The sequence below is a fragment of the Notothenia rossii genome (assembly GCF_949606895.1).
Source record: "Notothenia rossii genome assembly, chromosome: 2".
Taxonomy (NCBI): Eukaryota; Metazoa; Chordata; class Actinopteri; order Perciformes; family Nototheniidae; genus Notothenia; species Notothenia rossii.
This window is the reverse complement of record NC_136904.1, coordinates 7247250-7274880: the sequence shown is the minus strand read 5'-3', so window position 1 is coordinate 7274880 and position 27631 is coordinate 7247250. Positions and strand designations below refer to the sequence as shown.

The following is a 27631-nucleotide window of genomic DNA, read 5'->3' as shown; positions in this document are numbered from 1 at the left end:
GTAGGAAATGTCCTATTGTGCCGACAACATATATCATGTCTTCTAGTGAGTCGATAAATAAATAGTCTTAATGAAATAATCACATGGTAAAGCCTTATGTTGGATATTCTTGTGTGAACTATTTAGTGAACAAGTCAATGTTTATAGGCCTAGCTTTTATTGCGATACAAACTATATTGAAAACTAAATAGACATGTTGACATCGTAACGCCCTGCCCTAGACAGTGGCAAAACATATTTTTGAAAGGACAACAATGTTGTTTATTGCATTTATGTCTTAGACAATATGTCGTAGTTTAGTGAGAGGCCTACAGAAAGGTTTTCAGGCCTGCAGCCTCCACTCAGAGCACAGATTACTGCATGTTCTCTGTTTAGTTTCTCCTCAGATTAGTTCAAAATTGAGCAGGGAAATTAAATCTGCACCGAGCGGAGAGCTGGGTCCAGATGTAATATGGATAGTACGCAATATTAAGATAGGAAACACAGAGTCTGATCAGAGCCTCAGTTCTTTCGAAAAAAGGAGATCATCATAGAAATATGATCTCCAGCAGCACAGGATGTCGCAGAAACACCCGCTATATGCTATACATGCAGTCGGTGGAAATCAGTTTTATTCCTTACTTCCAAGATTATGTTCATGTTGAAAATGATAACCGTAGCTAAGGAGAATGAAAAACATTTACAATATTTACGTGAGACGTTCACTAATAATGGCGCTTTTCCACTGCAGCCCCTGCCCGCTTAAATCGTGCTGCTACGTGCTGCTACGTGCCGCTACGTGCTGCTACGTGCTGCTACGTGCTGCTACGTGCCGCTACGTGCCGCTACGTGCTGCTTGTTGCTTTTCCACTAGGGCTAGTTCCGGCTCAGGGCTACTTTTTCGCCTTTTTTCTGGCCCTCCAAAATCAAGGTTCTTACCGGGCCAACAACCGGGCTGAATGTGCTAAACCAGTGACGTAAACACTCTCGACTGCTGATTGGTCAGAGAGAATCGCTGGCAAGGGGGCTACAAACACAACACAATGAACATGTTATACCGTGATTTAATTGTAATACACGTTTCAAAATGATACCGGTCGGCAGACGGACGGCAGGCGAAAAACCTTTTAAAATGTGTGTTTTCTGAATGTAGATCGGCTAAGCTAACGCAGTATATGTTCCGAACGTCCACACTCACAACAACGGCCTACAGACATAAATAAACCAGCGACTGTATTCTCCATGACAAAGACAGTCTGTGGTTTGTACTTGTTTAACTTTTGTCTAGTTTCTGAACAGATATGAGGAGCTGTGAGCTCTTAGTGCTAACAGCTGACTTTTTTTCGAACAATATTTAAATATGTTTATAAGATGAGACCCTCCACGAAGCCACCAAAACTATGTGTTGGTATTTTGACACCAAAGGACAAATTAAATCTGCACTGCTAAAGGACAGAAGGCAGAAAAACAAGGCGAGTAAAGAGGGTTGTCTCACTGGGCGGAGTGCAGGACAGGAGGAAGAAGAGGAGGAAGAGGAGGAGGTCTGGAGGGCAGGGCCTGAAGGAGAGGGAGAAGGAGAAGGAGCCATCTTGGCTGGAGGACACTGCCTGGGGGGCTGAGGGGTCGCTGGAGACTGCAGGGAGGAAAGAGGAAACAAAGACACGCAGAGAGCAGAAGGACATCAGAGCGAGTGGGAGAGGAAGGGAAATCAATACACACACCTCACAACACACACAGATAGGTGAAGGTGAGGCAGAGGAGGTGGATGGAGGGAAGAGAGCGGGACAACATGAAGAATGGAAGAGAAGAGGTCATGACAGCAGGAGGGAATTAAGGAAGTGGCAGCATGTTGAAGAGTGGAACAGAGACAGGCTGCGGAGTCATGAAGGACCTGTTCCTCTACAGAAGATAACGTAGGGGCGGCTTCACTAAAGCATGACGCCTAGTTGGATGAAAGTGCAACAACAAAAAAGGAACTGCATTTTGAAAAATGGAAGTAAATGATTCGACTTTAAGCTAAATCTATTCGGCAGATTAAAGTCTGTTGAAGGATTCTATTAAAAGTGAGACAGGACGGATTGAGATTATCTTGAAAAGTGTGACTTTCCTCACAAGTTAGTCTGCTGTCATGGCAGCGAAGAATGAACGTAATGAACTGATGAATGAGTTGAGAAATAAAACCATGTCAGACTTAACGCCATGTCTGAAATCCCCTGTGGTTAGGAAACGAGTTTCTACAGTAAAGAGGGCCGTTAAAGTCAAGAGATCTTCACACAAGACATGTCAAACTTTGCAGTAGAAACAATAAAGTCAATTAGATTCATTAAGGTGGATTCTGAAAATATGCTACGACTCATGTTTGTTTAAATGCATATTACTAAGCACGAGAGCAGAAGGGTTTGGCAACTGAGTGACAACTGCCACACACACACACACACACACACACACACACACACACACACACACACACACACACACACACACACACACACACACACACACACACACACACACACACACACACACACACACACACACACACACACACACACACACACACACACACACACACACACACACACACACACACACACACACACACACACACACACACACACACACACACACACACACACACACACACACACACACACACTTCCTGTCTATGGGCCAAGAGGTCCTTCTCCTAGACAAACATTTCACATGTTACGCTACACACACAGAACAGAGAACCCACGCAACTTACACATTATGTATCACTTGTATAGAGACTCTTATGGCACTACTTATATTCTATATTATTGTATTTACTTGCATTATTTTATCTGTTACATTGTGTTGCTCTGCTGGAGGAGCCTGGGACCTAAGGTGTTCATCGACATAAGCACACTGCAGCTATGTACGAATGACAATAACAGCCTTGAATTGAATCTTGAAGTAGGATCAGAAAGAGGAGGAGGGAGATACCCCTCAAATAAAAGTTTTCTTGTACTGGGGAATTGGGGATTGGGGGGTGAAGTGTGTGTGAGGGGGTGATGGCGGGGGTGGTAAGAGCCACGGGGCGCATCCCACCGCCAGCTATGCCACACACACACACACACACACACACACACACACACACACACACACACACACACACACACACACACACACACACACACACACACACACACACACACACACACACACACACACACACACACACACACACACACACACACACACACACACACACACACACACACACACACACACACACACACACACACACACACACACACACACACACACACACACACACACAGGAAACCAAAGCCTTGTTAGCTTTTTAAAATAATCAGGCAGTTGGATGATGAATGATTTAACAGGTGTGAAGGAAGGAGAACAGGATGCCTTCAGGGTCAGGGGAAGAGTGACAGGCCGACAGAGGGGGAGCGCTCTGGGAATAAACACCATTCCCTTTCATTTCCCTTTTCCTGTCGACGAGGCATCGCCGCGGCCCGCTAATTTGTCATCAGCGCGAGTGTGTGAGTGTGTGAGAGGCGACGAACAATCTGCGACTGTCTTTGAGAGGGAGAGCGACAGGAAGGAGGCAGGTGGAGCTGAGAGTTATGTGGACTTCTGTGGGAGTTTGAGAGGCTTTGGACAAGCATAATGTACAGTTTCAATTCTGTATATTTGTGTATATTTATAGTGTGTATTCAATAAATATACACTATAGATATACTGTATATCCCTCATTATTGATATGTATATATGCAGTTTCATTCCACAGGCCATAAGACTGTTAGATAGATAGATAGATGGATAGATGGATAGATGGATAGATGGATAGATGGATAGATGGATAGATAGATAGATAGATAGATAGATAGATAGATAGATAGATAGATAGATAGATAGATGGATGGATGGATAGATAGATTGCAAAAGCCTTGAATCACTGTTTTGAGTATTTTGTTCATCTTCTACTGCTGATATGTGTGCCTTTATTGTTTTTACTTCTAATTAATGAGTGATGTCTTACCTACATGCTGCTATGATGAAAGAAAAATCCCAAATTGGGATCAATAAAGTATATATTATTTGATTTATATGTGAGGCTACTGTAGAGCCTGCACTATATATTGTATGAGTGATTTTCCTTTAGTTGTAATATTGGATGTAGCAGCATTCAATTCGTTATACCTCAAAAGTAACAGTGGCATTTCCATAAAGAAACTATTCATCTCAGGTGTAGAATGGCCTCTCACTCACAGCTCAGTCTGTGCTGTAAAGTCTTCTCATTTCTGTATGTAGCACTGACTGTATAATGGTTTGGCGTATGAGTATATTAGTGCATAATGTGGTAAAATAAAAAAATATATATAATAAATGAAGATTACAAAATAAATGTGTACTAAATAGCATACATGCACTTATTCACACACTGCTTTGTTTATAAATACATATACAAAATGTTTTGTATTATTATTTGTAATGGGTTTGGTGCTGTGGGCTGTATTTCCTTGACATTTCACATGATTAAAAATGAACAAGTGTCTGACTGTAAGTACAACATGTAGAGGAGCTGTTTAACTCATATCTCTGAGAGCAGAAGAAGAAACAAATAGGAACGTTTAGCCTGAAAAAAGATGATGAAATGCTGCCCTCTAGTGTCAGCCTCTGTCCTCACAGGTATGATATGGTGAACGGCTGAAGATCTTAAAGGTCACCTATCATGCGATGTTTTCGCAATAGCATAGGTCTCAGATATATACAAATATATTAAAAACATGTCTATGAAGTGTTTCGTTCAAAATACCAAACAGATCACCCATTCTATCCATGCCTCATATCCCTCTATTTCACTTCCTGTTTCAAAAGTGCTGATTTGGGTATAAAGCTTTAAAATAAATTAAAAGGAGGGGGCTGAGCTCATGCGGGACCCGGCAGCTACTGTCTAAACTAAATACTGCAGTGATGAAACACCTTATCATGGATTATCAAGGATTATCTCTGAAACAGTATGGAGCTCAAAGGCTTTCTCTCTTGCCGGTTATACCACAAGGTGAGTTCCTTTTTACTTCCTGCTTCTTCAAACACATGCTCTCCAGTACAGGTTAGCTCTGAGTGTTAGCGATGCTAATGTAAACACCGACCATATTACGTCCAAAAAAGACGGGCATTGTTTCTGATAGCAACGTTTCTGATAGGGCCGTGGGTCCACATTTCAGATATTACGTCATATCGGACGCAAATCTGGATCAGCTCCGTTGTTCCCCCATTTTTAGAGATTTGGGTACGGAGGAAAAAAGAGAGGGTTTTATTTTCTGACGCTGCGTGAGTTCCCCGACACACCGGGGACACATAGTTATGTATTAAAGACATCAAAAAGTGCGTTTTGCATGATTGGTCCCCTTTAAGATCTTTCAGAGAAACAGCTTTATTAAAAGATCCGGACAAAATAAATACTGATGAGAGCATTTCATATTTTATAAGAAATACATTTTTCCCTTTGGAGCTTAAATTAAGAACTTTGCTAATGAAGTTAAAAACAGAATGCTTTTTCAAGCACTTCATAAATTATTTAGAAGCCACATGTCTCCCATTACTAAATACATCAGTGTTTATTATTATTATCCTGATTCATGAAGAAAGGTCAGATGTCGATTCTGTTTCTTTTGCAAACTCAATGTAACAAATGAAAAAATAATATTATATTATAATTTAATATAATGAAATGGTGTTTCGATGCTCAAAGGACCGTATTTGAAAGGGTATTGAGGAAACACTTGTTTATTTTTATGTTAAGCAGCCAATAGCGCCATCTCCCTGTTCAGTGTTGAACTTAACCGAGGTCACAAGTTCAGTTTTAAACAACCTGAGTTTGGATTTGAGGGCGTAGTGTTTGCTTTTTTATTCATCTAACAATCCATAATAGTGCACCAGAAAGGTGAAATGAATGACACACACACACACACACACACACACACACACACACACACACACACACACACACACACACACACACACACACACACACACACACACACACACACACACACACACACACACACACACACACACACACACACACACACACACACACACACACACACACACACACACACACACACACACACACACACACACACACACACACACACACACACACACACAAGAGAGAACCCACACACTTTACACATTATGTATCACTTGTATAGAGACTCTTATGGCACTACTTATATTCTATATTATTGTATTTACTTGCATTATTTTATCTGTTACATTGTGTTGCTCTGCTGGAGGAGCCTGGGACCTAAGATGTTCATCGACATAAGCACACTGCAGCTATGTACGAATGACAATAACAGCCTTGAATTGAATCTTGAAGTAGGATCAGAAAGAGGAGGAGGGAGATACCCCTCAAATAAAAGTTTTCTTGTACTGGGGAATTGGGGATTGGGGGGTGAAGTGTGTGTGAGGGGGTGATGGCGGGGGTGGTAAGAGCCACGGGGCGCATCCCACCGCCAGCTATGCCACACACACACACACACACACACACACACACACACACACACACACACACACACACACACACACACACACACACACACACACACACACACACACACACACACACACACACACACACACACACACACACACACACACACACACACACACACACACACACACACACACACACACACACACACACACACACACACACACACACACACACACCTCTAAGTTAGGCAAGTTTTGATATCTGGACTTATTTGGCTTATTCTATTGACTTAATGAGCATTGTGTGTGTGTGAGACTATATTTGAGTAAACTATAAAAATTGTATTTGATTATTAATTGATTAAATAAAAGGTTATGTAAGAACATGAATTTATGGTTTGTGTCTTTTTCCTTTATTCTCCTGTCTAGGGCCCTAATTACACGTCTGGATATTTTGGGAGATTAATTTAATAATACATCCATTTGTACATTTAATTAACTGAATCAATTCAATATTTTCCAAACGTATTAAAAAAGCAAAAGATGTAATAGTTCAAGCTCGGCCAATTTCAATATTTGAATGTGTTTCTGTCGTAGGGTTAGACGTATCATAACAAGCAACAAAGTGAACAATGAAAGACAAGAAGAAGTCATTTCTAATCTGTGTGATTCTATCTCTTGATTTACAGGAAGCTGTGGCACATCTAATTATTAAAACCAATTAAGCTCAGGTCTCGCAGTGAGTGATGTCTCCACAGGTGATAATAAGCAAATTCCAATTAATGATTCAGTGGCTCGTTAAAGTTTGATGAGCGGCCCCCATGGAGTCATTAAGGAGCCTTGAGACGTTAATTCACCTACTAATCTCAGTTTAATCTATACGTAAAATAATCAGGAATATTAACTCCTTATAATTACACGGTTTAATATATTAATCACTTCCCAATTAAGGGGGTAGAGCTCAGCTGTTCGCTTAATGAGGAGCGGCCCGCCCAATATCCACTGTATGACACACAGCTAATTACACCAATTTTTTACAAATGACTTCAAAAAGGTCAGCAGTTGTGGTATTAACATCGACAGAAATATGCATATATAACGTCATGGTTACTCCCATACAAGGAAGTCTGAGGTTCATGCCATTTGCATTGAACATGAAATAAATAAGTACCATATAAATGTGTTGTATTAGTTATTTCTAGTACTCTCTCATCTATGCATACAAACTCATTAATTAAATGTTATTCTAAGGGATGTAAAAAGTTGTTTACATCACAGAATTTTTACAAAACGAAAATAACTGGTTTTTGAGGTTTGTATTATTATTTGAGGCACGTGAGGATTTGACCACAAGCTGCGATATTAACAGAGCCTTCTGAATAAACTGAACTGTTCAAACTGCCTACACTTATGCAGTGTTGGTATGAATTGATAATAAATAATAATAATATATTGTATATAAGGACGCCTTTCATGGCACCTAAGGACACCGTACGATTTGGTCATTCTTTCTAAGAGGTACAAAGCAACAGAACATGATAAAAACACTAACAGGCAAACATGGAGGAGAACATCCAAGTGGACACAAACGATAGGGAATTATCAACACTATTATTACTAGTCTATTTTTTCCAGATGTGCTTGCGTCTTGTAGTTTGTGCCGCGTTGAATTCACTTGCGTATACTTACGAAGTGTTTATATAAACTCAATATTAAATATCTAATAAAAGCCTGCTGAACGAAACGTGTAAGTTTCATAAACGCGTGTTTGCCAAAGAGCTTATTTTCTGCAATATTCCAAAATCCAATAGAGAGGCGAAGTCCCTCCCTTTCCGGGGGACCTCCATGGGACCTTATTTCGGAAAAAGTATTGTATTGAAGTCAATGGGGAGAGAAAGAATATCTTTCGATCCCGTTTGAATTGTGTCACGAATTACACATGTGATGTTTGTCAATTTAAAAGATAATTTTGCAAAAAAATAAGATTGTGTCCTAAAACTGTGAAGTAACATTTTGTTTTGTGTGAAACCGCTCAATGAACTACATCTCCCATCTCGCACCACACACCAAGAGGCCGTCACGTTGGCACATTTCACTTCTTTCTTTCAGAATGAGGCGGAAAGTATTAAAAGAGGTGAAAATCACTCCATGTCTGGGCATGTTGAGAGCTGTACATACACACAAGGGGAGTTAGTCGGTTCCGTAAGAGCCAGCATGCGGGACCGGGACTCTGGGATTTGTAGTCTTTCTAGTTGCATATTTTTCATAGTCTTATATTTCAACAGTTTTACGACAAATTGTGACTTTTTTGACATTGACATTTTTTTTTTTAGATTGGCAAACATCATATGTGTAATTCGTGGCACAATTCAAACGGGATCTAAAGATAGTCTTTCTCTCCATTGACTTCAATACAAAATGTTTCCAAAATAAGGTCCCATGGGTCGGAAGTAGATGGGCGGGACTTCGCCTCTCTATTGAAAAGTCTCATTGCTTAGGTCTCCCATGCATCACTCTATTGGAAAAACAGTGTCATTACTTTTGGAGGTTTCACAAGAAGTGTTGTAACATTCTATACCATCTGACAGGAGAGCATTGACAGTTCATACCGCTCTTCCCGTACATTGTGTTCTTACTTAAGTCTATTAGTCATTGCATATCCCCTTATTTGGAGGGAACTAAACTGAGAAAACTGGAGGAGTAAGAGAAAATGAAGAAGTAGTTCAGGAAAGAACAAAGATGTGTTCTTGCACACAAAAGAAAGGTTAAAATCTCTGCATAGCCATGTGCCCATGGAGAGTAGACTTAGTTTTGTGGACTCATACCTCAAGAAAGGACTAAAAAATATGAATATTTATTAAATCTGTTGCTGGTGGCGAGTAAAAAATCTCTTACAAGGAACGTGGTTATCTCCAGATAGCCCAACTTTAAACGCATGGATGGAAATTACAATGGACATTTACAGAGGATAAAATCATCTGTCAATCACAAACTGGAACTGTTTGTGTCACGATGGATGAAGTGGACTGATTTCGTAAAACCTCAGAGGCCAGATTTTATTTTTACAAACGTATGATTTGACTTTGAAGTCCTGATCACTCCCTAAAGTTCGCACTGTTTACTGTTTTATTTTATCTTTGTGTAAAAAAAAGAAAAAGGCCTTTCGGACCGACGAACTTAAGATGTACAATTACTATGTCTTGAAAAAACCCTGTAATTGTTTGCTGCCAAACGTCAATACAAAATATATTTTAAAAAAAGAATCTCTGCGTAGGAATGTTTCATAAGCAAAACCTATTGTGTGACGTACGTGTGCACAAACTAGTCATGAGTCTTGATCAATGTTTAAATGATCTTAACCTTTTCCCCCTCAGTTCTTGTTGTCTTGCTGTAATGTTGGAGCATTGGGGTTGTGCTAATACAAGTGTATATGTTGCAGGTGTGTGTGTCCTGCAGTCTCACCTGGGGGGTGGTCACTCTGAAGGTGGGGGCTCCTGCTGTGGGGGTGGGGGGCCGTGGAGAGATGTTGTTCTGGGCCTGAGCTTGAGCCTGAGCCTGAGCCTGGGCCAACGCCTGCTGAGGAACCATCACCAGCTGACCCAGCTCCGTGCGCACCAGCACCATCCCTGCAGAGGAAGAGCGTCAGAGGACATGTTTACAGGGGAAACGCACGTTTAGTTCTCTCATTGAAACACATTTTAAAACTGTCAGTCCTCTTGTTAATTGCTTAAAAGAGGACATTTGGAGGTGTAGGAACTTAACCGCCTTTAAAAGGTCCCCTATTATTCTGTTTTTCATCAATATATGACAGGTCTCAGATATACACAAAACATGTCTCTGAAGTGTTTGGCTCCAAACACCAAACAGATCATTGCAGCATTACCCATAATCCCCTCTGTTTCAGACTTGTTTCCAAAGTGCTGATTCTCTGTCTGTTACTTTAGATGAAAATAAGGAGACCCTCCCCACGCCCCTCTGAGAGACATTTGAACACAAAGTGTGGTGCTCTACGTTTCAGGTGATAAGGGGGGGGGGGGGTTACATTGGTTGCTGATTGGCTAATGGTTACACAAGACAAAACATTGTTATGACATCACAAAGTAGTCAAAATCTGATCAGCTCATTTTCAGACAGGTTTTTATAGAAATAGATCAGGACAAAAAGAGAGAGAATCTTTGTTCCTGAAACTTTCAGTCTCTTTCCAAAGAGGGGACACATGTTGATTTATGAAAGAAATGAAAAAGTGCATTTTGCATAATAGGTGACCTTTAAGAAATGCCAGATGTCCAAACAGACACAAAGGTTGGCCTCACAATGGTCCATGACTACATTCTCAAGGACAGAGTGAAGTTTAAGGATGCCGAAATTAAAATAACGTGTAAAGTTGATGACATCTTTTTAACAAAATAACTGATGGATGCACTTTAAATGAATTGTTGATGAAAAAACTAAAGATTTGGATGTAATAGGGGTATAATTGTGTTGGTTTTTTTTAAACAGGAAAATGTAAATGCATATAGTTATCTATAATTTATGTGCCTGAAATCAATAAAGCGTCTCAAAAGCGAAAAGGGAAGTTTTCTTGTTCCAGAGCTAAATATCTTAGAAAGCATTTCATGGATCGTTATGACATTCTGTATTGACGACCTCCTCAGGATGAATTGTATTAACTTGTATTTTAGTTTGTGCTAACTTGTAGTTCCTAGCCCATCCTTCTCTTCTCTGTATGGAGCACTTACAATGGTTTGGCTTATCTAAAGCTCCCATGTCATGCTTTTCCGGCTATTACCCGTCCCCTTGTGTGTTATGAAGGTTTTTCTGCATGTAAACGGTCTGCAGAGTCACAACCCCTCAAAGTACACCCTGTAGCGAGTAAAACTCTAACACAGAAAATAACTCCCCAAAACGCCTCGTTGGAGATACGTCACTGTCCATTTGATTCTTCCGGGTGCCTCATGATGTCATGCGTTACCCGGAACGAAATGGACCAATCCGCGGAGCCGTTACGTTACGTCCGCGGAGCCGTTACGTTAAGCCCCCGCTGATTGGTCCAAATTGACCAATTCACGGACTTCCTCACACACACACTCAGTGCAAGCAGCTCTGATGATCTCTCCTCCCTGGCCGCAGGCTGATAACAGACAGTTGGGATCGCGGCGAAATTCTCTCTGCAGACCCATTCCCTCTGCAGACCCATTCTCACAGCGTTTATCAACCTTTTTCTAACTCAATATCAAGCCACACTTATTGTTTTTACTTCGGCTGTGACTTTGTGTGTGCTCAGGGTGAGTTTGGCTGTGTATCGCTTAACAAGGAAACCACACCTCCACGGAGCTCAGCGCGATTCACAACGTCCCGACTAATAAGAGCACACTGTGCTCACAGGGAGGGTGGGGGCTGGAGCTATTGGAGCTACAACGAGCCGTTAAAGACAGAGAGTGAAATTCAGTGAATACACGTAGTCTACAGAGATACTGTTTGAGAAACCAAAGTGATTTTGGAAAATTGCACAATATAAATCTATTCTAGTAGACCTCAACAATGGAATTATGATCAGTGGAAATGGCCATGACATGGGACCTTTAAAGCTGATGTATCTGCAGGATCTTGCTGTTGAATCTTCAGGGTTGATGAGACTTATTGTACGTCGCTTTGAATACAAGTGTCAGCTACATGTAATGCAATGTTAACATCTCAGTCAATACATGGTATATTTAAGCCACCTAAATTGATATATGTATTTTTGTATTGGATGTGGATGGCAGGTTTCTAACTTCATTTGCATATTACAACTTCCTCAAAATAAGAAATGAAATCTTGCTGCATATTCAAATACATGACATTTCATTTAGCTGATGCTTTTATCCTAAGTGACTTACAATAAGTGCATTGACCCATGAAGAAACAAACTGAAAGGCAAGAATCCTGCAGCTACATTTCCTATTAACCCAACCCTAGGAAGTGCTCGTGCATTATACCAACTAGCAAACAGCCTAAGGAGTTGAAGCTGGGATCACGAGGGTATTACACTGACTCTTTGCTCTTTCCAAAAGGCTACGTCAGGTCAGGTGAAGATAAAAGAGTGTTACTACACATTTGTTTATCTTGCAGGATTCCATAAGGTATAAAAGCGACATGGGGATAATAGAAAGGTTAATCACAGGTTCTGATCATTCTCTCAGTTATCTGACTGAGCCGTTATTCCTGAGGTGAGATAACAGCTACGAGCAACCACACAAACTATACTGGCAATATGTTTTTGGCACCCAGAAGTTAAAGCCTTCTTTTTAAAGTTAGTGTACTGACATTACAAGTTGTGTTTATTATTACATTGCCTTATTTCTTGTTTTTCATTTCAGATTTGTGATATTATTGTTGTGTTATGTCACTGTTTGGTGTAAATACAATATGTTGCACGGCTCGGTTGTCACATCATGATGGCACTAACTGCTGGTGAAGTGGGGAACACATCTGTTGAGTGAGAACACTTAACGCGTGATATACACAGTTATCCCTATTTACTCATCACCTCACTTGCTGCTATTTCAAAATGTCATGTTTTCTTCCTTTTTATGATACTGATACTTACTTCTTACCATAGATGTGTGATGATTGGTTCACCAGTGTGCATGATTTTATTTTATTAATATGTGCTTGGGTTCTTATTATTCAATATGTTAGACTCTTTAATCTGAACTGTCAACTTTGCTGTAACATGTTTAAATCCCCAGCTGGTTTTTTTTTTTTTAAAAGGTCCCCTATCATACAGTTTTTCATCAATATATTATAGCTCTCAGATATATACAGAACATGTCTCTGAAGTGTTTGGCTCCAAACACCAAACAGATCATTGCAGCATTACCCATAATCCTCTCTGTTTCAGCCCTGTTTCCAAAGTGCTGATTCTCTGTCTGCTACTTTAGATGAAAATAAGGAGCCCCTCCCCACGCCCCTCTGAGAGAGATTTGGTTACAAAGAACACAATGGTGCTCTAGGAGGAGATTCAGGTGATAAGGGGGGGGGGGGGGGGGGGGGGGGTTACCTTGGTTGGTGATTGGCTAATGGTTACACAAGCCAACACATCGTTATGACATCATAAAGTGGTCCAAATCTGATCAGCTCATTTTCAGACAGGTTTTTATAGAAATGGATCAGGACAAAAAGAGAGAGAATCTTTGTTCCTGAAACTTTCAGAGTCTCTTTCCACAGAGGGGACACATGGTGATGTAGAAGAGAAATGAAGAAGTAGATTTTGCATAATAGGTGACCTTTAATACAGGTGTAAACAGCCCCTTGCTGCAAACCTTACCCTGAGGGATGGTGAACCCGGGGGGCAGCTGGATGGTGGTCTGCTGCTGAGGGGGTCTCACAATCAGCTGGGGGGCCACGATCCTCTGAGGGGCTGCGAGTCCAGGACGGGGGGGTGTAGACTGGGTTGGGGAGGGCGTTGTGGGTCTGATCATGCTCACAGTGGAGGTCACTGGTGGAGTCTGAGCACTCACACATGCAGACCCTGCTGTGGATGTAGCAGAGATCTGAGGCTGGGATACTGTTATGGTTGTTGCTGCGGTGGTTGTAGCTGCTGCTGTAGTTATAGTAATTGTAGTTGTTGGTGGTGGTGGTGTGACAACAGAGGAGTTTATTACAGAGTTAACAACACCACCAACAGGTTGACCTGACATTACAATTTTGGACTGACAATCGTCTGCTTTGGAAGTGTCTGTGAGTGTTTTGCTGTGGTTCCCCTGTGGAGCTGCTTCTGCTGGGGCACCCTGCTGCACCAAGGCCGAAACACTGGTCCCATTTTGGGCTATGCTCGCCACAATGTGACTCGGGAGTCTCTGTAGAGCAATGGTGGGAGTCCCCCGGTCCAGAGCAATAGCAGACTGTCCTGCAGGGATGTTTGCATGAGACAGGGTGAAAGTAGAAGCATTAATAGAGGATGTCACCGCCAGAGGAGCAGAGTTTGGAGTAGTTGCATCCACAGGAGGGCTCAGGTTTCCCCCCGTGTTGCTGTTCCTCCTGGTCCCTACAGCGGCGCCGTTCAAACTCTTGATCCGAGCAGAAGCGTTTCTCCTCGGTGTGTTCACGCGTTTCCCCGGGCTCACCTTACTGGAGGCGGTGCTGATGCTGCCCGGCGTCGATGCCAAAGTTGACACACCAGAAGCGGTCAGTGTTGTGATGGATGCTCCGTGTGACTGCGACCCGCCACAGGCTGCAGAATTGGCGGTAAGATCGGTGAAGGAAGCCGTGCATCCTGCAGGGGAAGATGTTACAGTTGTATCTTTGCAGTTTGCGTCCTGGTGCATCTCGGGTTTATTATACCGCCGTCCTTGTTGTTGTTGTGCCTGAGCTGGTAGCGTTTTCCCTAAGTGATGGTTAGCGGGGGCCACGGAGCCTCCGTTTTCCTCTGCTTTCCCTCCGGGGTTGCTTTGTCCGGACAGCTGGGACTCCAAAGAGCCCACCAGGTCGCTCACAGCTTTCTCATCCACCTCTGAAAACAGCATATCTTCCAGGGGGTCGGAGGCGCCCGCCATCTCTGATCACAGATAGCTGTCTTTTTACTACAGTACGCATGCGTGTTACTATGCATTGTGGGAATGAATCTGACGTCACCATAACAGGGGGGCATCCTGGTTGTAATTTCCATGAACGGTATTTCATATAAAACATTGTTAATTGGTAGCTGTGTTAGGAATTAATACATGTTGGTTAAAAATGGGGGTAAAACGGGCGAAAATGCACCAAGAAATGCCCCTAAAAACAGACATCGAGGGGCAAAATGTGCCTACAAGATAAATAAATAAACTATGATATCTCTAAACATGTCCCAGCTAGTATACTAAGCCTGGGTATTGTAATTGTATTTTTTTATTTGTTATTTTATATTGTATTTTATCAACCACTAAAGCATTCTGTCCAAATGGGAGTCTTGTAATAAGACACCAAACATTATTTGATCTACAAATTATAATCAATAGTAGGAAATGCAGTGGTTTTTCTATTTAACCATTCAGGAGTGTTTTTTTCAACTTTATTGAACCATTATTCCAATACATCAGAAAAAGGCACATATACGTCAGTGTTCATTACATTAACTCAACAACTGAGGGCATTATGAATAGAAGCCAGAAGAGAAAAAACGAAGAAAAACAAAACACAAGTGGTCACTCAGGAATTAATGTGATTAGACATTTGTAAAATTGTTGGCCTTTTTTACTTTTGTTCAATTTAATTAATTGTTTATATAATGTAATGTCATTAAGAAATCCATAAATACTGGGGAATGATTAATTCCCAATTGACATTTACACCTCCATGGGGGCTTTTCATATTCATAAGAAGAGATGGGTTGACTCCAAACATAATTTAAACATTTATACCAAGAATTAAAACAATATAGTAGCACAATTAAAAACACTATGAATACAAATGCAATAAAAACAGACTGTGTATTGAACAAATATTTAATATGAAACTGTATTTTCTTATGAATTATTTATGTCATTATTATCTCCATGATGTGATTTTTTTTTGTACAAAATATATGATGTTCAAATGTGTTCTTACAAAATGGACGCCGATTTAGTTTTAGTTTGTATTTACATTTTTAGGGGGAAATCATATTCATAAATGGAATAAATAATGTTAATATATGTTTAAAAAAATAATAATAACACTGGAAGGAAGAGGAAGTGACTTTAGAGGAATATGACGCAGCCTATTTTTTTACCCAGCATCCTCAGCGGCGGTTGAAGGAAAATGAAATCGGCCATGTCGTGGTAGAGATCTGTCCTGCATCCAGCGAGGCTTAATCACGGCTTAATTCACCTTTTTCTCATGTAATGTAGACTTGGAACCACAGCTCTGATAATTACAACATCTAAACCTCTCGTTTGACAGAAAAAAATCCAGTCAAATATCGTGAAAAACCAGATATTCCAACATGAGCGGAGGAGGAACGCCGTACATTGGGAGCAAAATTAGCTTAATCTCCAAGGCCGGGATCCGCTATGAAGGAATTTTGTACACCATTGATACGGAGAACTCGACCGTAGCTCTTGCTAAAGGTAAGTTAGGTAACCTAAGAGGTGGACTAGAGTACTTAAATGGGTTGTAAATAACTTATAAACCGGGTCAATTATGTAAAATGGGTATTGAATCCAGCGCAGTTAGCTATGCTAGTTTAGCTATCTAGCTAAGTGGTTAGCATCATTTAGCTTAGCATTGTAGCTAACTGTTAGCTTACTTAGCACTCAGCGTCCTTTGTTTACCTTGTGTTTTGGGCTAACGGTAAATATATTGCCGTTATTACTAACGACCAAATGGTATACCGTTTAATTTAAACTACATTTTTAACTGTAAAACATATGGTGTTTTGAGTCTAATCACGGGTTATAAGCTACGCTATATTTAAGTATTTATTCTGAACGTTTGTGAAGTGAACTCAGACGTAAAACATAGACATTAAACAAATTACACGTAATTTCTTAAGCTGGTAAAGTAGTAGCTGCTTCCTCAAAAGCAACTTAGGTGCGACTATAACTACTTTCTATTAGTGGATGCATATTCGATCACGAAAAAATAATATGGAAAATAAAGTTATAGGAGAACTCAGGCTATAGGCTAATTTAACTTCCAGATCTTTTTTCCTTGAAGAGATGAAATGGCTTTCATTTATTTTGAACAATTTAAATCTAAAATAAAAGCCGAATTTAAGAAATATTAAAATTGAGTCATTTGAATGAGGGCTGCAACTTTTGTAAAACATATCTGAATGTTCTAAAATGATACATTTGTCAGTCAAAAACTCTAAGATATTTACTTTAATTGGATAGAAAACAGGACCTTTTCATATTGGTGTGACTGAAAACATTTGTTGTCGAGAATGCATGAAAAACACAAAGTTGGCCTTATAGTAAGCAGTTTTGTGGTCACCTGTTAGGGTCTACTTGTTGCGTCTCTGATGTCAATCGTCCCGTGTGTTTTCCCAACAGTGCGCTCTTTTGGCACTGAGGACCGGCCCACTGACAGGCCTATTCCTCCTCGAGATGAAGTGTTTGAGTACATCATCTTCAGAGGGAGTGACATAAAGGACCTGACAGTCTGTGAGCCGCCCAAAGCCACTAGCTCCCTGCCTCAGGACCCTGCTATAGTTCAAGTAAGTTCATCTGCATCCGTGTACATTAAACATATTCTGTATATTTGATTAAAAAGTCATAGGGAGCTTTCGGAAATGTTAAGGTCATTTAATTTGCGTTTCATGCGTTGTGCACAATGGCTTACGGTCACTACTTACTGCACATCCATTGCTACTGTTTTTAGTAGCAACACTCTACTCACTATGACAACTTAAAATTAGTTTGGTACGTTTTTTTCTTTTTCAGAAACATTGCTTTGAAAAGCATTATGCAGCAAAACAAGCCCTACTCTGGCCCAAAACGTTTTATTTTCCCCCCTGTAACGCACCCAGACTTGTCACAGTGGGAAAGGCACAGGTGTATCTGATAACATTTAATGATGCCTCTGCTCCTGTCATTAGTCATTACAGTCTCAGTACACCAGGGTTCTGAACTGGCTCACCTGATTATAATGCTGCCTGCACTGACTAATGTTATTGATCACGCCTGTGCTTCTAATGCCAGGACAAAACAATATAATCGTAATAAGTTAAGAACAGAACCAGTCACATTGTAGCTCATAAGTTACACTTTAAGGTGTAGAGTGACTTTGCGCATGAATATTTGCACCTACAACAGAGTTCCAAAACTAAACGGATATTATGTTGATACAAACATTTTATTAACACTGAGGATTTAAACCCTTCCCTGTTCTTAGTTGGCTTTTTGCTGAAACCTGAGTAGCAGTGTATTATGGGTAAAATAAAACACCACCTCATAGTCAAAATGTGTTTTACAAAATCCCCTACCTTTGCAGCCATTACTTCTGTACTTAGTATTTCTAATGGTTTCAATAAACGTATTTGCACGCCACTGTCTCCAACAAGCTTTTTCTTTTTCGCTTTTTTTTTTCATTCAATGTGTTTATTTTTCTAGTCGTCGCTTGGATCCGCCAATGTTGCCCCGCCGCCCTCCTTCCAGGCCCCGGGGCCCTACGCTCCGCTCAGCAAGGCCCCTCCTGCCTCCTACAGCCAGTTTGGAGTCACCCCCCTGGCATCTCAGCCTTTTGGATCTGCTGGAGGTAAGGAGTCGATCTTATTCAAAATAACTGCCTTATCTTCCTGGATTCACAGGACGCACCAGAAACTGTGAAAATGGTTCCCACGTGATAACATGACCTATTTTTGGGGGCGATTGCCTAATTTAAGTGACAGGCCGACGGAAGTTATTTATTTTTTAGGTAATATTTGTCTGGAATGTTTGAGAAAAATCAAAATTCCCAAATCTAAACGTTTGTACTTCATTTGTTTCCCACAGGACGCGCCAGCCCCGAAATGGACTCGTTGAAAAAACGTCCCATCCTGGAGCAGGCAGTGCAGGCCCCCCCCTCTTCTGCCCCCGCCCCCCCTGCTCCTGTGGGTCAGAGGCCTCAGCCCATTGCGGCCCCCCGACCCACCAGCAGCAGCGCAGGCATCCAGAAGCCCCCCGACCTCCTGGAGCAGAGACGCGGTAAGGACATCTGCTCGACGTCTCTGCTTCATTTCATCAAAGATTGAAGTCTGCTCAGTTTATGCGATGTTATGTTTGCGAACGATCCGATCCTTTTGAACGGCTCTTTGGTACGAACGAAGAGAACCGAGTCGTACCAAAGAGCCGTTCTTTTTATCGTTGCCTTCACGGGAACTTGTTTTCCTGAATGCAAAGTTGCCGTAGATGATGGCATAACGCGTGCTGCTTGAGTAGTAGTTTGGCTGGCTGAGAGATGCAAGTTATACATTTTCTGTGAGTAAAAGTAGGTTTCTGGCATTACAGTCAATCATTATCCTGGTGATAGCAGATAAACCTATTAACCCCGCCCCCTCTTGTGAGCGGCTCTCAGAAAGGAGCGGAGCCATAAGATCCGGCTCCCTTCAAAGAGCCGTAATTCCCATCACCATTATGCAGTGTTTGGTGTCGTGTTAATGTATACCTCGGTAAATCATTTCCTCATCACGTTTTGTTTTGCTGCTCAGCTCCTGAGGTTCAGACGGTGTCTCAGCCTGAGCATGAACACGGTGCGATGGAGAACCGAGACCCTAACAAGCGCTACAATGGTGAGTAGAGCTACAGCTTGAATGAATTTAATGCAACATTGATTCCCTCTGAAAATGGTGATTCTTTACATTTTTAATGTTGACTTATCTATTTTATTAGTATTATATTTCCATTCCATCACCTCATGTCTGCAGAGCATTTAAAACATGTTTTTTAATGTATTCCTGCTTCTGTCTGCTAACACATTGGATGGATTAATGAGATTAAAGGGCTGGCAATCAGCTTAAAGGGGAAGAAACCTGTCCTGCATATGTCTAGACTTCAGCCAGTCACTGACGGCAGAAGAGGGACATTTTGATGACCTTACTAGTTGTTGTTTTTTAATTAATACATTTTTGAATTACCATTTGGGGATAATGTATTGAAATGACAGCAATTCCTACACTGCCTATTTGTAATAAACCCTGTTCTGTTAGATGAAGCTTAACCATGTCCCGATGTCTGTGACTGCACAGTTGGGTTTATTGGATGTATTTGTGGTTCCTCAGCTGGTCTGCAGTCTAACCGCCGTGGGCGCGGCAGAGGGAACCGCAGCAGAGGCCGAATGAACGTACGTCGGGACGGTGCCATGAAGTTTGAAGAAGACTTCGACTTTGAGACCGCCAACGCTCAGTTCAACAAGGATGAGATCGACAAAGAGCTGCAGAACAAACTCAAACTGAAAGGTACGGCTGCAACACGCCTGAGTACTGTCAGGGGTAAAGACAGCAAGCTGACTGCAGGGTTCTTACGGTCATTCAAAACCTGGAGAAGTCATGGAAATTCAAAAATGCAAATTCCAGGTCCTGAGAAAGTTATGGAAAACAATATTTTCCCCAAAGTTTTGGAAAAGTCATGGGAATGTAACTAAAGTTGCATCAAATATAATTTATATTTTATCCAATCGGCGAAATAGCAATACTATAATGATAATAAGTACTGTATAGGAATGAAACGTAAAATGGCATTTAACTGAGGAGGTATTTTGCTGGTGAGAGGTTTCAGTTGCTTTAGCGTGTAGAAGCCAGTCGGCCTACTATTTGATTTGTTTATGATAGGCACATGTTTCATATACAGACCTTATTTTCCTGTTCCATGTTAAAATAAACCATTTTTAACCATTCCACGGGTCTGATTTTCAAGACCCGCCCAGCGACGTGCAATACCGAACCCGCACATATTGCCAATTCGTTCCTCGACCCGACCCAAAATCGCATATATATGAGCAGTGAAAACGTGCAATTATTAACACACGCAGTTGCATATTTGTCTCAAAAAGCGTGGGATGTTGGTTATTCTCTCCATCTAGGAGGATGACACCAAAAGCCTCCCAGACGGTTGGATTTCGCTCTTGAGGAAGTTTTATTGAAAATGCTGTATTCTCCGTTAGAGAGCTTCACCTCAGCCATTTTGAATGTGGCGCGCTCAGCAGCAGATAGATGCGCTGCAGAGGTTATGATTATACGCGGTCCCGCGGGGGAGAGGTCTGAGGATTGAAACATTAAACTAAATTATTATTATTTGAATATATTTTATATGCAACACCCGCGACCCGACCCGCATCATCTTTGTTTTACCCAGAACCGAACCCGGAAAAAAGCGTACCACCCGCAAATCACTTTTTTTGCGTGTCACCCGTTATGCAGTAACGAACACTGAATAACACTTAACTCTTTTGGTCTAAAACACAGATTCACTGATCGAGACAACATGCATCACTCCAAATGTTTGAGGGAATAACACAAGAAATATGGCATTTATGAATATGTGCTTAACCTAAGATGATAACCTCTTAGCAACCAGAAGTAAATATACACTACAAATACATGATTAGATGTAAAACCTTGATTTACTTTAAGGTTTGAGATGTTTTATGTAAGTGCTTATAGCAATACATCTCCAAGCATCTGGTCACCTAATAGTCAGTTTCTTTAGTCGTCTTTGAAGCCGTTTCTAACTAACTCTTCTCCAACAGATGACAAGATTGAGAAGTCTCTGAATGGAGAGGAAGCTGCAGAGTCAGCAGAACATCCGGCCAGCGAGGGCACCACCACCACCACCGCCGCCAGCACCACCACCACCAGCACCAACGAAGAGGACGAGGCTACGTCCAACACTTACTACGACAAGACCAAGTCCTTCTTCGATAACCTGGGTGCTGACGATTTAAGGTACCTCAACATGTCCTCACACTCTAACACCTTTTATCCAGAAAAGTCTATGTTGTTCTGATGAAATATCTTTGTTTCTCTCTCTCTCTCTTTCAGTAAAGGGGGCGATCGAGGCTTCTCAAGGTGAGTCACATGGTTTCATAGACAAAATAAAACTTATTATTTTCCTCCTCTTGGAGAAATTCAGCTTAGCCGCGTTCACACCGCATTACTTTTCCCACTTTGGTTCCGATATTGTTACCAAAAAGAGCCGGAACTAAAATGAGTTAATCAGAACCTTTTTTACCCCCTTTTCCGTCCATGCTAGAGAGCAGGGACTTTCGTGGGAGAAAAAGGTTCCTATTCCTGATTGGCTGGGCGGAATGCAAACCACGCCCCTTAAAACTCAAAAAAAGTTTTGTGAAGCCGCCATTTTATTATCCTCGCATTGGCATCATTAGCATTAGCCCAGCGCACAAATGCAGAGAGACTAACTTATGGCAACACAAAAGAAAACATGGGAGCGGTGGAGATGAGGAGGTGTCGGCGTTCTGGCGATTTTACTCTGAAGGCTTCAGTAGAAGCTGCTGGGAGTCCCAGCAGCTTCTACTGAAGCCAGTCCCCAACTCCGGGGACTTCCGGCCGGGGACTTCGGGTGGCAGTATACGCTGTGACGTTGTTTGCGGCCTGCCAGTAAACCCAAAGTAGAAGAAGTGACGTCAGCGGCTTCATTTGCCTAATTCTCCCTCAGGGACGGCCCAAACCCAAACCGCACCCTACCCCTACACACTACCCCTCCGTTCGCGCAGGGGTAGCACATTAAGTGCTGTTCCAAACCAACGAGTGTGGAGCGGTGTGGAGGGGGAGTGGGCTATCAAGCCCTCAAACAGCGACTATGCCGCGGTGCTGACTGGAGACCGGTCTCTACCTGACCGGTCTCAACATCCACTGATAAACTGCGATGTTAACGACCTCATGATAACCTCATATGTTTTAACTTAGGATCATTCCTGTGTTTAGTCTAGAAAAAGGTAAATGTGTGCATTTCATTATAAAGTTGTGTATATTTACAGACCGTTGCAAAAACTAAGAAGCTTATAAACATCAGGTTTAAAACTAAAAGACAACAATACAATTAAAGATGTTTGGAGTTTTATTTGAGTTATTCATTTACATTTTTTTGTCAAAGAGATGCTGATTTGAGACCGTTGTTAGATACAGTTACAGCATTTCCTGTTTCTGCCGGAGAGAGGGGAGTTTGTCCCAAAGCTTGCTGCTGTATTTACTCCCTCCATCTGACAGGAGGGAGCCTCATGTGTCACTCCGTCACGTAGGGGGTAGGGCGTGGTTTGGGATTGGGCCTCCCTCAGGGACTTATTCCGGTGTGAACGCGATCTGAACTCAGTTCATGAGAACTAAAGAGTTCTCATGAACTGAAGTGGGAAAAGTACTGCGGTGTGAACGCGCCTCTTGTTTACTGCATTTCATCTTGAATTTAGTTTCCCGTGACATTAGATCTCCCTTAATCTGTAGCAACTCATAAGATAAGACTTTATTTATCCCGAAAGAAATTGTTGTACCAGAGTTATAAAATAGAATAACACAGAGGTATAATAACACAACTGCACACTAATGGCTCGTTTCCATTACAGTTTAGTAGTTGGGGCAGTAACTATAGTAACGCAGTGTAGGCAGAGCCGTGACATCATCTGCTGTAAAGAGAGCAATTCCATATCTACAGGAAACATAGACGGTCACATAATTAAGTAAACATTAGTCAAAATGACCACTTAGGTTGTACGTTTTTTGAGGCATGTTTTGTCCTAACTGAGTCACATAGTTTCATAGAGGCAAAAATAAAACATACTTTAATCATCCTCTGATAAATTCAGTTTAGTTCAGTGACATTAAATCTGACCTCTGTGGCAACCCATCGTGTGAAAAAATGGCCGCTTTAATCTCCTATAAACCTATACACACACAATCAACAGACACATTAAGACATAAATAAAAGCACAAGTAATCAATATAAACAATAACAGTCACTTCGATATCTTTGGGAAATGTACATTAGTGCCAGACCGTCCATAGCAGCGTGGAAAGTGTCTGGTGCTGGATTTGAGATACGCTGCTATGGACAATAAAAGATGCACATATATGTTAACATTGCTTTGTAATTATATACTCGTGGCAAAGTTAAAAGAGTTTGGTTGTGTGGTGTGTCCCAGGAACCACCCTAACCTGGCAAAGCCCCAACCTGTTTGAATTATAACACTATTTAACCAAAATCAGTTCAAAGTGAGAACGTTTTAACAAATACTTCACACGTCACCTGTACAGAAAGCCATTTGTTTTTTGTATAGTGTCAGAGTGTGTGTTAAAGCCCCCCCTTGTACATGTTTGAGTTATGTTTTGTCCCCCTAACTTGACTCGGATCTATTTTTCTGCGTTCCAGCCAGCGGAGGAACACCTGGGCGGAGGAGCGGCGGATGAACTCTGAGACGTTCGGCATCCCTCTGAGGCACAACCGAGGACGAGGTGGTTTCCGCGGGCGAGGCTTCATGGGGCCCCGCGGCGGCAGAGGGCGGCCCCTCAGCCGAGGCTCCTTCGCGCCCCCAAGAGGACCCCCCCCGGGCTTCAGAGGCGCGTTCAGGGGCGGAAGAGGAGGCCGGGATTTCTCTGACTTCGAATACAGGGTAGGGAAACGAGCTTAGACATTTATTTATTTTTTTATTAGTCCATTTATTGAACGGGTTAGAAACAAAACAAAGTATAACAAATCAGAATACCTTTACTCGGGGACATTGACGTTGTTACAGCAGAAACAGCAGTGGGGTGTGTGACGTAGTGTCACGTGACGTTGAGTTTAGAATTGAGCCGTCCCTTATAGATACTATCTCTTTACGTATGCACACACACCATTTTGAATTGCGCCGTCCCTTATCCTATCTCTTTACCGTCTCCCTGCCGACAGGGACACCCCTAGTGGCACGGTCCTTGGAAAATGCGGCGGTGTTTTTTTAATTTCCGTCACAGGAACGCGCTTTGACTCCTTCGCCCCTCCAACAGAGGGATGTCCTTTTTCCTTTTCGTCATTTCAAACGTTAAAAACTCTCGATCTCCTCTCAAATGATTTATTTTTGTGGACGCCCTCGGCTCGAGTTCAGGGTGCTCCGAGCTGAATAAGAGCCTCAAATGACGGCAAGACGCCCCCCCCTGGTGAAAACGCTGGCAACAACATTACAATCATGTAACAAAAGGCCAGCAAGGCAAACCCAAAGGCTGGGGATATCATGTTGTTATATATATCTACGAGCTATTGTTCCAGTCACATGTCTTTGTGTGGAGTTTTGTATCGAGTCCATTTTCCCCACTTTCTGCTGAGTTGTGTTTCTGTGCAATCTCAATTCATAAATAAATGTATTTTAAGTTCAAAAAGGAGATAATGTATGGATTTTCTAACCTTTTAATTGTTTTTCTCCACCAGAAGGACAACAAAGTGGCTGCGTAGGACCACACCCCATTTGAAAAAGTGTATCCCTTCATCATGATTCTGTCGAAAAATATTCTTTGGTCTCAACATTTGACGGAGAGAATGAAGACATCCAGTCAGTCACCAGCAGCGAGGTGGACTGCGTTACATCAGGGGGGGGTTGGGGGGGGGGGGGGGGGGGTGAGAGTGCAGCTCCCTGTTCTCCACTTTGAGAATTAGGCTTATCTTTTAGTTTTTATTACTTTCAGCCCAGACGTATTGTTTTGAAAGCAGCAGACGGACGACAGCGTGTGAATACCTTGCTTTGTGTCTGTTTTTGCACCGATGGGAGTTTCTCACAGAGTCATGTGATTGATAGCTTTATTATTTTTACTTAATTTTCCCGTCGTGTACGTTGGCACCAAAATTCACTGCATTGCCTGTCGCACCGCGGTTTCTTTCTGCCCCGACTTACTTCGTTCGGTCGCCACGATTTCAGTATTTTTTTATTTTTTTTTTAAACATCCATTATTTCTAAGTGAAATCAAAGCCAGCTTAAAAAAAAAAAATCTGAAGTGAACATTGTGATGAATGTATATCTGAGGCTCATATTCTACCCCGGCAAATTGTGGCTCGCCCTCCAGACTCACTCGGTGTTTTATTTTAGAAATGTTCCTTCAGTATTTAGCGTTGCGTAGATCATACTGTGACCCCTCCGCCCTCCAGGTGAATAATGTCTGCTTCATGTTAACGGTGGTCCCCTTAATGCAAGCAATCGGTAGGATCAATGGGGTCAAGCTTTAGTAAGCATTCGTAGTCTTTTTTCTTTTGACCGGGTCTGTCTTTTTTTTATATGTATAGTTGACGAAACAAAGCATTCCCATGATTTGTGTCTGTGAAAAGAGGAACATCCGATACTATAAATGCCTTTAGAAGTTCTTAGGAGACAGAAATAATTGCGTTAATTCAGATTTCAACCTGCAGAAAGACCTTACAACGAGTCAGATTTGGGAAGAAATGCTCCGCTACATTGCCAAATAAAGCATTTAATTGAGAGATGATCATTATTAGACTATACGTCCGAAACGTATCGAGCCATCTCTTAAAGCATGTTCCCTTATTCTGTTATCGGCTTCCTTTGAATTCTCTCTAGAGTCGTGTCACCTGCTGTTATTCCTCTGCAAAACGGATCATTTCCTAAAAATGGGAAACCCTCGTCTGTGATTTGAACGATGTCTCGAAACGTATCTGTTCTGCCGTTCTTTGGTTTTGTTTGTAGCTCCTCTTGTTGCATTGTTGTCAATGGCATTGTTCTCTGGAGTGATTTCTGTTTTTTACACACTTGTGAACAAAGGGACGTGACCTGGATGTGGTGCCAGTCGATTGGGAGGGGGGGGGGATATAATAATAATAATAGTTCTGGCTCTGATTCGTTAGTACTTTAGGGAGTGCCTTCACAGTGGTGGATTTTTACAGCTCTCCCTTTAACTTAAAAGTCAACAAACGTATTGATAGCACTACAAGGCGAGGCTAGATCCTTCTCAGTAGCTGTGGTTTGAAACTAAGCAGCCTGTTTGAAAATATTAAAATGTGCTTTTTGACTGGATATATATTCCTGCTGATCACTGCATGACGGCCGTAGAAACCATCACTTCACACGGGGCTTTCGCAATAACCAGCAAGATTGAATTTGAGATAGAAAAAGTATTAAAAACTGACATGTTTTCATATGTTTGTTACTCCTTCCAGTCACTGGAATTGTGAACCAGGAATTGTTTTCATGAGAATATCAGCAAATTCAGTTTTTACGTAAAATAAAGAGTTGTACAATATTCATGTCTCTGGTGTTTTTATTATAATGTTCCTTGTCTGTCAACAGAACCACTACTTATGCACTGTGTGTTTCTCCCAAGTTTCCCTTTCAAATAAAACCCACTAAGCGGGATAATGTACATGTACACACATTATCCGGCTTATTACAAGGCCACATCCTCAACTAAGTAACGACATCACTCCCAATATTAATTTAAATGCTTTTATGGATTTAAAGAATAGTTGTATGTATTGATTTAAATTGACATGCATCCGCTAAGAAAAATAGTCCGTTGCTACACGTAGCAACGGCAGGAAGGCGGAGCTTTTTGATTATAGATTTGAAAACATCGTTGGTTGCTTTAAAAGTAGCACAATTCATGATGTCAAACCTTGGAAAGTATCTAGATATCCCTGCCCTGATGCCAAAGGAACTGCACACTGAATATGTTTTGCCGGTCTGGACCGTTGCGTAAAAAGGAGGGTTTCTGCCCCGTTACTTCTCCGCTGTTTTCTTGTCCCAGTTCGAAAAG

General features: G+C 41.6%; 2 protein-coding genes across 4 annotated transcripts in view; one reads left to right on the top strand and one right to left on the bottom strand.

Moving 5' to 3' along the window:
• Positions 1–15035, bottom strand: part of LOC307030657 (transcription initiation factor TFIID subunit 4) — a 128775-nt gene extending 113740 nt beyond the window's left edge. Inside the window, exons 1-3 of one of the 2 annotated variants that reach the window (XM_079667210.1) lie at positions 13781–15035; positions 9934–10097; positions 1475–1612 (exon numbers count right to left, since the gene is read on the bottom strand). In XM_079667210.1, the coding sequence (XP_079523336.1) occupies positions 1475–1612; positions 9934–10097; positions 13781–15008 (1530 nt within the window). In that variant the 5' untranslated portion in view covers positions 15009–15035. The remainder of the gene's footprint in view (positions 1–1474; positions 1613–9933; positions 10098–13780) is intronic. The other variant, XM_079667211.1, reaches the window with a different exon arrangement.
• A 1166-nt stretch (positions 15036–16201) lies between these two features.
• lsm14ab (LSM14A mRNA processing body assembly factor b) lies at positions 16202–27118 on the top strand. 2 transcript variants are annotated; one of them, XM_079664605.1, is made up of 10 exons: positions 16202–16541; positions 17469–17632; positions 18528–18672; positions 18909–19100; positions 19604–19684; positions 20174–20350; positions 21640–21835; positions 21932–21958; positions 24270–24510; positions 25305–27118. In XM_079664605.1, exons 1-10 carry the CDS (start codon positions 16418–16420, stop codon positions 25323–25325), a joined length of 1368 nt encoding a protein of 455 aa, XP_079520731.1. In that variant the 5' UTR covers positions 16202–16417; the 3' UTR covers positions 25326–27118. The 2 variants fall into 2 exon arrangements, with proteins under 2 accessions (XP_079520731.1, XP_079520730.1); XM_079664604.1 differs by having other exon boundaries at positions 16203–16541; positions 25302–27118.
• Positions 27119–27631: the final 513 nt, after the last annotated feature.